The sequence below is a fragment of the Oncorhynchus mykiss genome, chromosome 11 (genome assembly GCF_057628025.1).
Source record: "Oncorhynchus mykiss isolate SJ-2025 chromosome 11, ASM5762802v1, whole genome shotgun sequence".
Lineage (NCBI taxonomy): Eukaryota > Metazoa > Chordata > Actinopteri > Salmoniformes > Salmonidae > Oncorhynchus > Oncorhynchus mykiss.
Genome location: NC_143032.1, coordinates 23,996,393 through 24,012,500, shown reverse-complemented (window position 1 = coordinate 24,012,500; position 16,108 = coordinate 23,996,393). Strand labels below are relative to the sequence as shown.

The 16,108-nt window shown below is 40.3% G+C and overlaps 2 protein-coding genes across 4 annotated transcripts in view; one reads left to right on the top strand and one right to left on the bottom strand.

The window, feature by feature from the left end:
- pde1ca (phosphodiesterase 1C, calmodulin-dependent a) overlaps window positions 1–6,012 on the top strand; it is a 111,197-nt gene extending 105,185 nt beyond the window's left edge. For both annotated transcript variants that reach the window (XM_090189768.1, XM_021620554.3), the window contains one exon: window positions 229–6,012. In XM_090189768.1, coding sequence (XP_090045894.1) covers window positions 229–329 — 101 coding nt within the window. In that variant the 3' untranslated portion in view covers window positions 330–6,012. The remainder of the gene's footprint in view (window positions 1–228) is intronic.
- A 4,498-nt stretch (window positions 6,013–10,510) lies between these two features.
- Window positions 10,511–12,200, bottom strand: ppp1r17 (protein phosphatase 1 regulatory subunit 17). Of its 2 annotated transcripts, none has more exons than XM_021620551.3 (4): window positions 12,103–12,200; window positions 11,536–11,690; window positions 10,962–11,138; window positions 10,511–10,699 (listed from the first exon to the last, which is right to left on the bottom strand). In XM_021620551.3, the coding sequence occupies exons 2-4, from the start codon at window positions 11,612–11,614 to the stop codon at window positions 10,629–10,631; spliced, it is 327 nt and encodes a 108-aa protein (XP_021476226.1). In that variant the 5' UTR covers window positions 11,615–11,690; window positions 12,103–12,200; the 3' UTR covers window positions 10,511–10,628. The 2 variants fall into 2 exon arrangements, with proteins under 2 accessions (XP_021476226.1, XP_021476227.1); XM_021620552.3 differs by having other exon boundaries at window positions 11,536–11,654; window positions 12,103–12,173.
- Between the last annotated feature and the right edge of the window lie 3,908 nt (window positions 12,201–16,108).

The following is a 16,108-nucleotide window of genomic DNA, read 5'->3' as shown; positions in this document are numbered from 1 at the left end:
TATCAGCTAACCACATCATATGGAATAGCAATTTGCCAGTCGATGTCAAAGCCGATAACGTGGCACGCAACCATTGGTTGTCGCGTCAGCCTCGCCTTAGCTGTGGATCACAGCCTATATTGTCATTAACCCCTCCCCCTTCCCAGCATGCCATGCAGCGGTCCAGGAGACCAGGAAGTTGGAGCAGGAAGTTTTAAGTGTGCCATATGTCCTCTTCCCCTCCCACAGATACAGAAGAGGAGGATTCTGATGACAGTAACCATGACAGTTTACCTGCGTCTCTAGCGGCTGCAGCAGTGGTGGCTGCTCCTACGTCCAATCCAAACTAACTGCCCATTCAGTTCCCCAACAAAGACTTAATTTACCAGGGGACACCTCTCTCTCTCTCTGTCTAATGTTCCAGATTGCCCTCTGCTGGATGTGTACTGCTTTTATTTTGGTGTATTATTTTTTGTTCAACACTACACTCTTAGAAAACAAGGTGCTATTCAGATCCTAAAAGGGTTCTTCGGCTGTCCCCATAGGAGAACCCTTTAATAACCCTTTGTGATTCCAGGTGGAATGCTTTTGGTTCCAGGTAAAACACCTTTCCACAGAGGGATCTACATGGAACCAAAAAGGGTTCTTCTATCTATGGGGACAGCTGAAGAACCCTTTAGGAACCCTTTTTTCTAAGAGTGTAGTTCCACTTGTGTCTGTCTCTGGTGGAATCCTTCTTTTCCGTCCACTTTTTTTCTCCCAAATCAAAGTGGAACTTGCCGGTCCATGTGTTACCATGGTAAATGTGCTGGTTTCAAATTAGCACAAACATTGCGACCTTTGCCATTTCCTGAGCCATGATGGACCTATTGGCTCTTTCTTCCAACTGGAGAGGGGCAAGCACATGCACAGGCTGGTACATGAGAGGGTAAGGCTAAAGGACAGGACAGTGCTGCCCTGTGTTGCCCTGGCCTCCACACTAGCTAGGCCCTCCCAGAGGAGCTTTCAGTTTGATCTGTGTATCTTCCTCTGCTCCTACTCATCACAGCAAAGTTCTGGGGGATGGAAGATTGGCCTGGTTTGCATTTGGACCTTCAGACCTCTCTGTGTTTGTACAGGATGTGCATCTGTGTGTGTCGAGCAAAATGTAAACAACGGCGAATTTAAGAAGGGTGTTGAAAGATTGGTGACATAGAACTGTTTTTATTATTTCCACCAGTGTAATAAATTGTTATTTAACTAGGCAAGTCAGTTAAGAACAAATTCTTATTTTCAATGACAGCCTAGGAACAGTGGGTTAACTGCCTGTTCAGGGGCAAAATGATAGACTTGTATCTTGGGGATTTGAACTTGCAACCATTCAGTTACTAGTCCAATGCTCTAACCACTAGGCTACACTGCCGCCCCAATGAGAAATGTACATGAGTAAAGTACAACGACATTTGTCTTGTTTATATTGCATACATAAAATATATAAGATAAATGATTGTTAGATTTGTTTCGCTTTTCCATTTAATTTTGCAACTAGAATGCACTTTCTAACTAGCACACATCACATAAAGTGAAATGAAGTCATGGTTACCCGTTAACATACAATCTAAATATGAAATCTGAAACGTATTGGCTTCATCATTGAAACGTCTTCTTAGAGAGAAATAACACAGATTTAGTAATACTAAGAAACAATATTGTGTACGGTAATGTATATAAATATAATGATGTATTGTGTTGACCTATGATTCTCTAGCATTAGAATTGCCATATGTTTATTGTAAATCTAAAGAAATAAGTAATGTCCAGAGAACCATGATTGATTCATAAGTTGTCTCTAAATAGTATGTCATGTTATTATTTTTTACAATGTACTGTAGGTGATTTATGTTTTCCACAGTGCAGGTTTGATTGATTTCCAACCATCAAAACGTTATTGTGATGACATCATTCGACTGTTATTAAGCCAGGCACAACAACCATATTCATTTTACGGGGCGGGGGATATAAACCGTTTATAACATGTTACAATGCCAAAATATACTGCATATGTGTGCTTAGGTTTCGTTGCTTACTTTTCTCTCTAGTTCGTGGTATTTCTAGCTAGGGGAGTTCCCTGGTTGCCAGAGTATAATATGTATTTATTGTACATAACATTTCTATGTTATTTATGAATTATTGTGTATAGTTCTCATTTTGAATGTCTTAATGTGGTCGACAGAGAGAAGTAACGTTTCTAAGACTTCTGATGTACAGTGTCTCTGCTGAATCTCTGCTCCCCAATGACATGGATGAGTGGGTTAATGTTTCATTATTTCAAAGTAGTGTGAATTTGTCATTATGAGTTGGTTATTTGCGCTTTGCACTTCAACTCCAGGACTTCTTCTGACTTTACTTTAAGAGACTGCAGCTCAACACAATATCCTCATATCCTCAAGTCTTTCTTTATCAAATGCATTGGTGTATACAACGCATGAGAGTTTTCCAGCATGTGGATAAGAATTGGGTTGAGAGAGTCAGTTGATTCCCACTCAACGTTCAACTGTGATGTGAAAACTTTGTTGAACAAACGTGGAATCCGATTGATCCATCTTGATTTACCAATACATACGTTTTCTACAAATCATTCACAGCATGTAAATATAATTTCAGTTTTTTTGTGTTAATAAATTAATTTAGCATTAACAGAATTATTATATCTCAAAAACAAAGTAAAACACAGAAAACAAAACAAACAGAACAAACTCAAGGTTACTACACGTAATGAAATGTAGAAAGTAAAGAATCAAAATATTTAATGTTGTGTTCAAGAAGCAGACTTATAGTACATGTACAGTATTGACTGGGTCATCTTTGGGGTTTTCCAAAATGGCCTCCAGGTTCACTGTGTAGAAATTCCTGTTGCCTTGACCAAAGATAGAAAAACAACAGATATTATAGATATGCTAGAGTTCAAATAAAACTCAATCTACAAAAGGGTAAATACTTCTGTTTTAAGCTCCTCAAAATGATTTATTTTGCTCCAGAAGGAAGAATCTTTGCCTTAAAATAGATATGTCTTTACTACTCACTTCAGTGTTGCCCTGTAGAGCAGTCTATATGTCTCAATCTAGCTAGCTTGCAAGCTTTTGTGACATATTTCAGCACAAGATCTTGTCAGTGTTGAGTGATTGTAAATACTCTGTGGCAGCTATCCCTTTCCATGATTTCTCCATGTTGTTTCTTGTGATACAAAGGGATAGGGTCTGTGTTACCTTTTTTTTTTTTTTTACCATTACATATATTTGTATCTGACCGCTACCCTGTGGTACTAGTTCTGTCATTCGAAATCGTACTTAGTCATGCCTGTTATCTGGACTGTGGAACAATGTCATAGTGAAGAATCCCTGGAGAACGTAAAAACATGCACAGACCCATTCTTATGGCCCCATTCTCACGCCTTCGTTTACTATTTTATGACATGCAATCTTTGTGAATTTGCGCTCCCTTTACTTCAACTCAAAACCAGCAATCTCATGCCTTCCTGAAACAGCGTCATATATTGTCAGATATTAACATTTTGATCGGTCAACATACTGTGTGTGAAGGGTTTAAATGGACATGTGTAAATGAGGATAAGCTGATAGGTGAGTATAGAATCTATAGATCATAGTTTTTTGTGAATTGGTGTGTGAGTGGGTATATGAAGTGCAGTATGCTTCTATGTTCTATTGCTAGGGGTTAGTATAGGTTGATATCGAAGTATGGCGTTATTGATAACAACCTATTGCCAGTACAGTAAATTTGAGGCACACGGTTTAGTAGTGCCAGTATAGTCATTTCTGTGACCCCCACTTTCTCTATGACCAACTCATCAGCAAACCCTGGGATGAAATCACCACAGACGAAACCATGTTCATCTCGTTTTGTTTTGTTTCCGACATATATCCCCCTTATTTCAGTTTTTTTTACTGTGCCGTGAAATACTATTTGCCCTGTCTGATTTTCTGCAGTATTGCACATTTTCACAATGAATTTGGTCAGATCTTTTTGTGGGTTGTAGTCACAGGAGGTTGGTGACACCTCAATTGGGGAGGATGGTCTCGTGGTAATGGCTGGAGCTGAATAAGTGGAATTGTATCAAATACATTAAACATGTGTTTGATTCCATTCCTTTTGCTCCGTTCTAGCCATTATTATGAGCCGTCCTACCCTCACCAGCCTCCGCTGGTTGTAGTGGTATATAGAGGGAGTCTGAGAGAAAAAAATGAAGTAACCAAACATGCACTCTTCAGGTGTGAAAAAGTTATTGCCGCCCCCCAGTTAATTTCACCCAATTAAAGGGATAATTACAGTCAGCTGTTTGAGTCCTTCGGTTAACAACCAGCCCTGATTTGGGCCAGCACTGCCTAATATAAATCTGACTAACTTTGGTCCTTACCATCAGATTGAATTTGTCAGAGCACAGGTTTTAGAGGCACATCATTCCACGATCAAAACAAATTCCTGAAGACCTCCAGAAAAACGTTGTTGATGCTTATCAGTCTGGAAAGGGTTACAAAGCCATTTCTAAGTCTCTGGGGCTCCACCGAACCACAATCAGAGCCATATTGTCCAACGGGACAATGTTTGGGACAGTAGTGAATTTCCCAGGAGTGGCCGTCTTGCCAAAATCTCTCCAAAGAACTCTAGAAAAACATCCAGGGATATCTAGCCTCGGCTAAGGTCAGTGTTTGTGATTCCACCATCAGAAATACACTGGGCAAAAATGGGATTCATGGCAGAGTAGCAAGGTGGAAACCATTGCTCACTAAGAAGAACATGAATGCTCATCTCAAGTTTGCCAAAACATTGCCTGGATGATCCTCAAGAGATCTGGAACAATGTTCTATGAACAGATGAGTCAAAAGTATAACTTTTTGGCTGACATGGGCTTTGTTATGTCTGGTGAAAATCAAACACAGCATTCCACATTAAGAACCTCATACCAACGGCCAAGCATGGTGGTGGTAGTGTGATGCTTTGGGGATGCTTTGCTACATCATGACCTGGATGCATTGCCACCATTGAAGGAACCAGTAATTCTGTTATATTTATTTTATATTTTTCTACCCCTTTTTTCTCCCCAACTTTGTGGTATCCAATTGGTAGTTACTGTCTTGTCCCATCGCTGCAACTCCCGTATGGACTCGGGAGAGGCGAAGGTCGAGAGCCGTGTGTCCTCTGAAACACGACCCTGCCAAGTCTCCCTGCTTCTTGACACAACGCCCGCTTAACCCAGAAGCCAGCCGCACCAATGAGTTGGAGGACACACCGTATACTTGGCGACCATGTCAGCGTGCATTGTGCCCGGCCCGCCACAGGAGTCGCTAGTGCGCGATGGGACAAGAACATCCCTGCCGGCCAAACCTATTGAGATGTGGCAGGACCTGAAATTAGCTGTTTATGCTTAAAAACCCACAAATGTCACTGAGTTGAAGCAGTTCTGCATGGAGGAGTGGGACGAAATTCCTCCACTCACTGTGGGAGACTAATTGATAACTACAGAAAACGTTTGGTTGCAGTTATTGTAGATAAAGGTGGCATGACCAGTTATTAAGTATAAGGGGGCAATTACTGTTTTGCACGGGGCCATTGGGTGTTGAAGCGTTCTTTAATAAATAAATATGTCTAAATGGTTTATTATTTGTTCACTCAGGTTCCCTTTTATATAAAATTAGGTTTTGGTTGAAGATCTGAAAACTTTCAGTGTAAAAAATATGCAAAAATACAGAAAATCTGACGGGGAAAATACTTTTTCACAGCACTTACTTTATGTATTTGAAGCCATAACAATGTTGACTTTTTTTCTGTGAGTATTGCTTAAAGGGGTTTCATTTGGTAATCATCAAACCGGTTGTCCTCATGTTTTTTCCCACTTTTTTTGTCTTATTTTGTTTGAATTGAAGATTTTATTGATCACACACCAAGAACAAACTGTGCAGCAGGCCATGTGGTGGTGTTTGTTCCAACGCTACGTTAGTGCACTGTTGTGACAATAAATCTGAACTCAAAGGGCTCAGATCATGACTCAGTGTCTTCATTGTGTCCAGTTCAAAACTTTTTGTAAAACCTATTATGTAGTAAGCACACAAGATGTTTGTATTGTCAGTACTGTATGTGTGAGGTCTAACACCAGACTACCTATAACAGAATAACCCATAAAAGTACCCTACAATGGTTTACAAAATAATAGAATAAACAATAGATAGCACCACATCAGATCTGGGTTCAAATACATTTGTGTTTCGTTATTTGTTATTTAACAAATTATTTGCTGTGTTTTTTTAGTATTTTCAAATAATGTGGACTAAATCAACTGCTTATATTGGAAATATTTGAAAGTATTTTCAAATAATTTCCTATAAATAGCCTCCTATTTGAAAGTATTTTCAATGACTTATTTCAAATACTATTTTCAAATGTCTGGATTTGAAAATAGGAGTGTATTTGAGTCAGTGTTTTTAAGTATTTTCAAATACTTTCCAGGTGTATTTCCAAATACATTCCAGTATTCAACTACTTGTCTTTCAAAAAAAAAATACTTGAAAGTAATTGAAATACCTTAAATAGTATTTTAACTCAGGTTTGCACCACATACACATATACTGTATCTGCATATGAGGATAGAGATGTGACCATGTATAAAAAATAAAAAATAAAAATAAACAAAATAAAAACCTTGACGATGGTTTTTCCCTGACAACTGACATGGTGACCTTTTCTCTTGCAGACTTGTCAGGCTCGGAGGGATATGACCTGATTCGCTACTACAAGAGACCCAGCTACTGTGCCAACTCTCACCTGGCACTACCCTCCAGAGAGAAAGAGAGGGAGAGAACCGAGGGCAGGCCCATCGACCCCAGGAGCAGAGTCAGGAAGCTTCAAAGCATCTCCCTGCGCTGGAGTAAGTGACATCACAAGAAGTGACCTCACAGGAAGAGACCTCACAGGAAGCGACCTCACAGGGAAATGACATCTGTAGACGTTGCAACCCACGTTGTTCTCACTTAAACTTATACTGGTGACAAGGCAAAGCTGTACGTAGACAACAGATTATTCAATTAGGATTTTATATATAGTAGTTAAAGAGGAAGTGACAGTGTTTTAGACCCATTCAATCTTGTTAAAATATGTTTATCTACACCCCCCCTGGAAGACGTTTTCATGTTTGGGAATGACGTTGAGTCAGGTATTTGTGAAAATTTGGGCAATTAATAGACTCCCCTGTAAATAAAAAATAATAAAAAAATGTCAATCTTGTCCAGGCCCAGACTCTACACAGACCTGTGAACCATAACCAATCTGAGCTACAGTCGGCCTATATGCAAATAAACCATTGCCATATGAGGGGATTCGGTTAATGCCACGGGCATGCCCCGCCCCCCTGGGTGAACCTGGTTAGCATTGATTGCAATCTATTTGGAACCGGGCTGCCTCCCGGGCATGAGCCATGTGAAAACAAAAGTGACATAGGTTAACTAGAGTCGTGGCCTGCACAAAAATCAAATTAGCATAATAAAACAATCCCCGTCGCAATCTGTTTAAGCTAGATAAATCTTTTTTTTTAGCATGGGCGCGGCTCAATCCACCACATCCACTGATGTTGGCCTTCCGCTACTGCGGTGGAGGGTGGCAGAGCTACAGTAGTGTTTATCAGACCAGGAGACATCCCGGAAATCTGTCTGAAACATCTGCAGAGTACAAACGGTTTAGGCTAGAAACGAATGTACACCACTATGGAAAGCTGAGACACTCAAGAAAAATGATGATGCCCACTGGGCAAAAACTTGCTGAATCAACGTTGTTTCCATGTTATTTCAGCAACAAAAATGCAATGTGTTGACGTTGAATCAATGTGGAAGACTGATTGGATTTGAAAAAAAGTAAATCAACATAAGGAAATTATGGCTTTTTTTCACCCAACTTTGAACCTAAATCCAACGACATGGTGAAATTCTTTGTGGATTTCACATTGAATTAAGGTTATTTGTAAATCAAAACTAGACCTGTGTTCTCTGTTTTGCTCTAAGACCCCCACAAGCTTCACGGGACTTGTCTGAAGTTGGTACCACAATGTGCCAACTTCTGTCTGTAGTGTCCGAACTGTTTGGGCTACCCCACCATTGAAAGCTAAGACTATCGCAAACACGTACAAGCCTCACAAGACACGACTTAAGGGAACCCAGTTCAGAGCCAAAAAAATGAATGGAAGTCAATAGGGCATTTCCACATTAAAAAAATGAATCCTGAGCTTTCTTATATCTCTCAGATATAAGACAGACACTTCAAAACATATTTTCTTTTCATTTAACTGCCAATGCGTCTCTATGGGCTAATAGCAATAAGGACCAGGGTTGCTACAAAACATGTGGTGAGCTGGCATTTGCCCCAGCACTTTTCATTTAATTTAATATTGACAAAATAGGCACAAAGTGCTGTTTTTTTAATATTTTTTTTTACAGATTTTTGCTTCATGGTTTGTCTACTCATGCACAATTTGTCCTTCACATCGGAGTGCTGCGTGCCTGTCTAGACCAATCAGATTCAAGAAAATTGCAAGGTCGCGCGGGCCAGGCACAATGCACAAAGCTTAAGGCGCTCTCCACTTTCCTCCGGTATTCATTTAGCAAAGGGGATAAAGCATCACTCCAGTCAGACACAAGCAAAAACTCTTTACAAAAATGTTGTAGCTGCCTACACCTAAACATTAGCGATCTGACATGCTGTGTTGCATGCATGCTGTGTTGCAGTCTGATCAAATGTAGGCTACTAACAACACCAACTGCATACCGTCTACTATGCCCTGTCCCTCTGACCAGGGTAAACTATGTGGGAATATTTTCTATTTATGGCTAATTTGTTTGTGTTACAAAGAAATGTTAATGAGATCAAATTTGGTAAATATTCAAACATGGGCTGACTAGGCTACCTAGACTTTTTCCCCAAAGAAATATTAACTGGAATAAAGCAATAAACATAATAGCTGACATAGACTGTGAGTAACTTTTTTATTGGGCCTACAATTGAATAGTGCAAGCCTACGCAATGCAAATCTGAATAAAGCAAGCGCAGCCCTGTGAGTTCTATTGTCCAATTATGTTGCTGTCTCTGTGCCTGTATCAGTGATGGCTGGTGGGAGGAGCTAGAGGAGGACGGGCTCATTGTAATAGCGGGAACGGAATCAATGGAATGGTATAACACATCAATCATATGGAAACCACGTTTGACTTTGTTCCATTTATTCCATTCCAGCCATTGCAATGAACCTGTCATCCGGTAGCTCCTCCCACCAGCCCTCTACTGGTCTGTATGGAAGAAACCCCCCCCCCCGTTAGTCTAGCTTTAAAGGCACCCACCAGATGTAATTCCTGCCCTAGATATTGTCTATTATATTGACAAGATAGTCAAGTGATCGCTCTAACAATGGAAATATATGTCAAAGATGAAACACATGGGAGGAGGAGAGATCAGATGGGACCATTCTAGCCCATGAGAGGACAGATAAGCGCATGAACAATAGGCCGTAGAGGACTCGTCTTTGCATCTGTGCCTTTATAGCATCTGGGACAGCATGGGCAGCACCATTGAGGCTCTCTCTATTTTAAAGTAGTACATTTTCTTCTTCATTGGCTGATTTCTCTGGCTCGGAATAGCGACCCAGTTGACTATTTTAAAATTGTGGAAGTCCTCAATGGAAATGTCCATGCTAAAACGGCTAGATCCATAATGAGTCCTCTATATACTGTATCTCTATGACAACAAGCACAACTCTGATATTAACACATTTTTTTCAAAGTGGCCTAAATCCCACATGCGTCCACTTACATCAGTGCATTCGTAACAACCTAACCATTATGAAACTTCTATTAAATCAAGTAAGCCTCTTGTAGCAAATTAGCGATGACATTTATTGTTGTCCAAATTTGATACTCTTATTGACTTCCATACAAAAGTTATTCAGTTCGTGGACTTATTTACACAAACAGATTTGGGCAGATTAAAACCTCTCGCTTTGCCTCTTCCTCTCTGCCCTAGAGCAAGAATGCTTGTTTAGGTTGCACCTCTGATGAATGAGGCAGGCTACTTATACATGTTTTAGAATTGGGGGTGGGAAAGAACGTCATGGTGATTTCGACGTGGACTGGAGAAACATCAAGAAATAGGGAACTGACAGCTGTCAGTGTAGATAGCTAGCATGCTAACCTTAGCTAGCATCATCTGTTGTTGCTGGGTTTTTTTCTAACTACACCATATTCAAAAGAATAGCCAGCTGGCTAGGCTGGTTCTGGAGCTGGATTTGACATAACCATTTAGGGAAAACTTTGCCACAGATGGAAACCAGTAACTTTGACTTTTCATTCTATTGTTTTCTCCAACGTTTTGGCATCTTCCATAAGACATATGCTATTTTTTACATTGTAATGGCCACGGTGCAACCTTTGGCTAGAGACAGTATATTACATTGAATGCATGCATTGACAACATCTTTATACCTTGTTTATGAAAGATAACAGCCACACATTGTAGAGCTACTTTTAATAAACATGTATAAGCTACATATTAGTAATGTGACAACAGGAAACAACGATGTCAACAACAACAAAAATTGTAGGCAAGAATCTCTCCTCCAATGACTTCTAGTTCTTTCCATCCTTCTCTTCATCCTCCATGTGAATCATTCTCTTCTCTCCTTTCACCATCCTCACACCTGATGAAGGCAAGTGACTCAACACATAAAAAAGAATGGTAAAAGATTCATACTGAGAATCTGTTACGACACCAACATCAATTTACAAGGTCACAATGTACAGAATGTCACCCGTATAAATACATTACTGTCCATAATTTAAGCATAGAGGTTACTTACACATCCTGTACATTACGTCAACATATTAAGCCAAACCACTATTTTACAGTTCACTTCAAGTCTCATTTAGTCTCTAACAGTAACACAAGAGAGTGAGACTGACCTGGTATGAGTGGAGGAGTGTTGAGGACGGGCGTGTCTTTCCTGCGTGGTTTCTTCAGTTCCTGCTCATCTGGCTGCTCCTCGGGGTGCACTGCCTCAGGACAGTGTTTCCCCTGCACAGCTCTGGTCATCCCTGCCCCCTCCTCTAGCAGGGTCCTCACAGGCTCCACCATCTGATCTGTTACACAGAAATATAACATACATGTTATTTATATTTATACAGTAACTATGAGATATGTGTTGTTTTGTTGCTATTGATGAGTTAGTCACAAAAATGGCACGGAAACTTGTGGTTTCAAAGAATAGTATTGCGTATTCGATTCCATACAGATATAATGTTGTGTAAAGTGGTGGTATTTCATAGTGTGTGTGTGCGTGCGTGCGTGTGTGAATCTACACATACATAATCCCCATCACGAATACACAGAGGCATTGTGTGACAGTAAGCAGACCTGGCTGCTGTCTTACCATCTGTCACTGTGTTGGTTGGTCCCAGTGGAGATCTGCTCTCTCTCTCTCTCCTTTTCTCTCCTTTCTCTTTCCCTCCCCCTCCCCTCTGTCTCTCAGATACTCACAGTGGTGCTCCTGTCCACCCGTCAGTCTGTGTTCCGCTGTCTCCGGGGGCGACCTCACACAGCCACAGCCTGTAGACATCTTCTCCTCCTCTTCTCTCTCTTATCCTTTTTCTCCCAGTCTGGACCCAGATCAGATAACACAGCCCAGTCTCAGTCTGGACACACATAGATCCATTATTTATGCTCATGTCAATAAGGGACTTCAACACATCAGGGAAACTGTAGTCTGAGATTGTCTAGCTTTGAATGATTCAGTTAAAAGTAGATTTTGACTGATAAAACCCCTTTCTGTTAATGCTATGCTCTAGTTTGCTCTAGTTCAACTGACTGTTGCAAGTGGATAAATTGGTAAACTGGCGAAAATCTCCTTGCCAATTAGAAACATGAATATAAATCACAATTGCATAAATACATCTGTAATGTTATAAAAGACTCACTAAAACTTTTCACAAGCGCTACAAAGCAATGATAATGCCATTCGGAGGAGAGAGTAATAAACACAGAATAGACAGAGACAGACAGGAGCTATAGAGAGAGACAGATAGAGATGTAGAGTGTATATCTCACCTCAGCTGTGCAGTGAGCAGACAGGACAGAAGGAGTGAGTGCCGGGCCAGATCAAAGCCATGGTGTTAAGTAGCTCGGAGGAGGAGCATCATCACCACCCATCCGCCCAGTCCACCGTCTCCATTAGCGCCCGTTGTCACGGTGACGGGAGCCCTCTTATCCTGTGTCTGCTGGACCGCTGTCCAAATGGTATGATGAATTTGAATGGGATCTTAATTAGCAAACTTCAACAGGTTCAATGACAGCAGCAGGGGAGGGGGGGGGGGGGGGCGGGGGGGGCTTTATGTAGGAAAGCAAGGGAGGAGGAGGAAGGTGGAAGGAAGAGAGGGGAAGAAAACAGAGCAGAAGAAACGGAGAGAGGAATAGGAGACGGGACAGTGGCAGAGGAAAGAATGAGACAAAATTGGAGGAAAGGGAAAATTAGGAGAATAAAAAAGGGTGACATGGATAGGTGGAAGGGCAGATAAGTTAAATGAAGAGCAGATGTTTTATATAACCAGGCAAGTCAGTGAAGAACAAATTCTTATTTACAATGACAGCCTAGGAACAGTTAACTGCCTTGTTCAGGGGCAGAACGACTCATTTTTACCTTGTCAGCTCAGGAATTCGATCCACCAACCTTTCGGTTACTGGCTCAGCGCTTTAACCACTAGGCTACCTGCCACCCCAATGGAGAGCAGATCGGTTAAAGGAAGATCCCAGATGTCATGGAGTAAGCTTACGCTACCCGTTCAACCAACCCCTGCTTTTCGTTATTGATATCCGCTGGATCTCCTCTGTCATCCCATGATATTATCTTTCGATATGAGATCAGTGATATTTCCCCTGGGCACAATACTACATGCGATATGACTAATATCCCGTGTCTAATTTCACAGCGCTAAATTATTCAATTTGATTGTTTTAGTCAACTTTATTTTGCAATAGCTTGGTGGCTTTTCTGATTAAATGTACATAATAGTTCTCAATTTCATCCAGGTTTCAACTAAATATCTGCAACAGTGCTTCAATGTTTGTATTTGGTGTTTTATTTGGATCCCCAGTTAGCCGCTGCCAAAACACAACAAATATAATACATAAAACGACATAATTCAATGCTAAAGACAAAATGCACACAAAAAAATACATGCAATTTATGCACATCTAGCAAGTGGATGGGTTATCTTGGCAAAGGAGAAATGCTCACTAACAGGGATGTAAACAAATGTGTGCACAAAATGTTTGTTTTTTGTGTGCATGGGACCAGAACTACTGCGTTAATATTTTTTGTTCAGTATATATATATATAAATGTCTGTCTCTTCACAGTCCCCGTCGTGCCTTAAGGTGTTATGTTATCTGGTTTTTGAATCTTGTTTTATTGCTAATTTGAGTTACCTGGGGTGACAGAGAATTCCGTCTATTCATGGCTCTATTTAATACTGTGTGTTTCCCAGCCTCTGTTCTGGACCTGGGAACTGTAAAGAGACATCTGGCTGCATGTCTTGTGTGGTACAGATGAGTGTCTGAACTGTGTGCCAACTGCTTGAACAGACAGTTCAGTACCTTTAACACATCAACACCTCGCACAACGACCAATAGTGATGCAGTCAATCTCTCCTCAACTTTGAGCCAGGAGAGATTTACATGCATACTACTGACATCTAAAGTGCAATATGTGCTGCTCTGTTCTGTTACATTCACATGTCCTTTGCCACACAACTGGGCAGTAGTCCAGGTGCGACAAAACTAGGGCTTGTAGGATTTAGATCAAGAAAGCAGAGAAATGCCTTATCATGGACAGACCTTTTCCCATTTTAGCAACCATTGAGTCTACATTTTTGACCATGACAGCTTGCTATCTAGGGTTACACCCAGTAGTTTAGTCCCCTCAACTTGCTGAATTGCCACATGCAATAATACATCTAAATGAGGTTTAGGGTTGTGTGAGTGATTTGTCCCAAAAACAATGCTTTTAGTTTTTAGATAACACCAGCCCACTGATAGTTACCCATTCTAAAACTGTCTGGATCTCTATGTTAAGGGTGTCAGTGATTTATATTACTGTTGTAGCTGACATGTATACAGTTGAGTTGTCAGCACACATAGACTCACAAGCTTTACTTAACTTCACTAGGGTAGGGGGCAGCATTCTGAATTTTGGATGAAAAGTGTGCCCAAATTAAACTGCTTGCTACTCAGGCCCAGAAGATAGGATATGCATATAATTAGTAGATTATATAATTGGTAGTCTGTGAGTATCACAGAACTGATATGGCAGGCAAAAATCGAGGAAAATCCAACCAGGAAGTACTATTATTTTGAAAGGCTGTTTTTCCATTGAAAGCCTATCCACCATACAAATACTTAGGACCCAGTTCAGTTCGGTCTCTATGGCTTCCTCTAGAGGTGGCCAGTCTTTAGGCATTGTTTCAGGCTTTTACTCTGAAAAATTAGGGAGATACAGCACTTTCAATCAGTGGCCAGTTCAATCATCAGCCATGCGCCTGATCGGGAACGCGCCTTTCTCATTTCTCCTTTCCTATTAACAAAGCTTTTTATTGATTATTTATGAGAAAATCAACCGGACGATTGATTTTAAACAGCGTTTGGCATGTTTCTACTAACTTTTAGTGTAATTTAAAAAAAAAAATTGTCTGGACTTGCCCTTAAGCATTCGGATTACTGGACAAAACGCGAACAAAAAGGAGGTATTTGGTCATAAAGAGGGACATTATTGAACAAAACAAACATTTATTGTCTAACATGGAGACCTGGGAGTGCCACCAGATGAAGATCATCAAAGGTAAGTGATTAATTTTAATGCTATTTCTGACGATTGTGACACTCTCCTTGGCTGGAAAATGGCTGTATGGATTTCTGCGGCTAGGTGCAGACCTAACAGAATCACAAAGTGTGCTTTCTCCGTAAAGCCTTTTTGATATCTGACAGCGGTTGCATTAAGGAGAAGTTTATCTATATTTCCATGTATAAGACTTGTATCGTTTATCAATGTTTATGATGAGTATTTCTGTAATTTGATGTAGCTCTCTGCACTTTCACCGGATGTTTGTTTGAGACAATGCATTTCTGACCATAACGCGCCAATGTAAACTGAGATTTTTGGATATACATATGAACTTTATCGAACAAAACATATGTATTGTGTAACATGAAGTCCTATGAGTGCTATCTGATGAAAGGTTAGTGATTAATTTTCTCTCTATTTCTGCTGTTTGTGATTCCTCTTTGGCTGGAAAAATGGCTGTATGGTTTTCTGTGACTAGGTGCTGACCTAACATAATCGCATGGTGTGCTTTCACAGTAAAGCCTTTTTGAAATCGGACACTGTGGTTGGATTTACAAGAAGTGTATCTTTAAAATGGTGGATAATACTTGTATGTTTGAGGAAATTTAATTATGGGATTTCTGTTTTGAATTTGTCACCCTGCAATTTCACTGGCTGTTGTCGAGGTGGGACGCCCACTTCTACCAGAGAGGTTAAGGTCGGTGGAAGGTCATTAGTACACACAGAAAACAATAATGCCCCAAGTCAGCTGCCCTGTGGTACACCACACTCAACTGAATTTTTTTTAGAGAGGCTTCCATAAAAAAATACACTGTGTTCAATTAGATAGGGAACTCTCAATCCATGATAAAGATGTAAATCCATAACACCTACGTTTTTTCAGTAATCAATGATATCAATAGCTGCAATGAAATATAACAAAACAGCTCCTAAAATCTTCTAATAATCAATGTCTTTCAGCCAATCATCAGTAATTTGTGTCAGTGCCGAGCATGTTGAGTGGCCTTCCCTATAAGAATGCTGAAAGTCTTAATTATTTCTCTGTAAAATATCATTGGTTGATTGAACTTCTGCTTATTTGTAACTAAATCTAAAAAAGCAATGGACATTTATCTGACATAGTTGCCCAGTTATGAAAAACAAATGTAAATGGTAGGTTGTGCCACATGACCCTACATAATCCTTCTATAGGGGATACCATTGACTACATTACCAAGTT

Coding starts and splice junctions, on each gene's coding strand:
- ppp1r17 (XM_021620551.3), bottom strand. CDS start 11,614: ATGTCTACAGGCTGTGGCTGTGTGAGGTCGCCCCCGGAGACAGCGGAA. Junction 11,139..11,535: donor GGGTGGACAGGAGCACCACT/GTGAGTATCTGA, acceptor TCTGTGTAACAG/ATCAGATGGTGGAGCCTGTG. Junction 10,700..10,961: donor CACTCCTCCACTCATACCAG/GTCAGTCTCACT, acceptor TGCCTTCATCAG/GTGTGAGGATGGTGAAAGGA.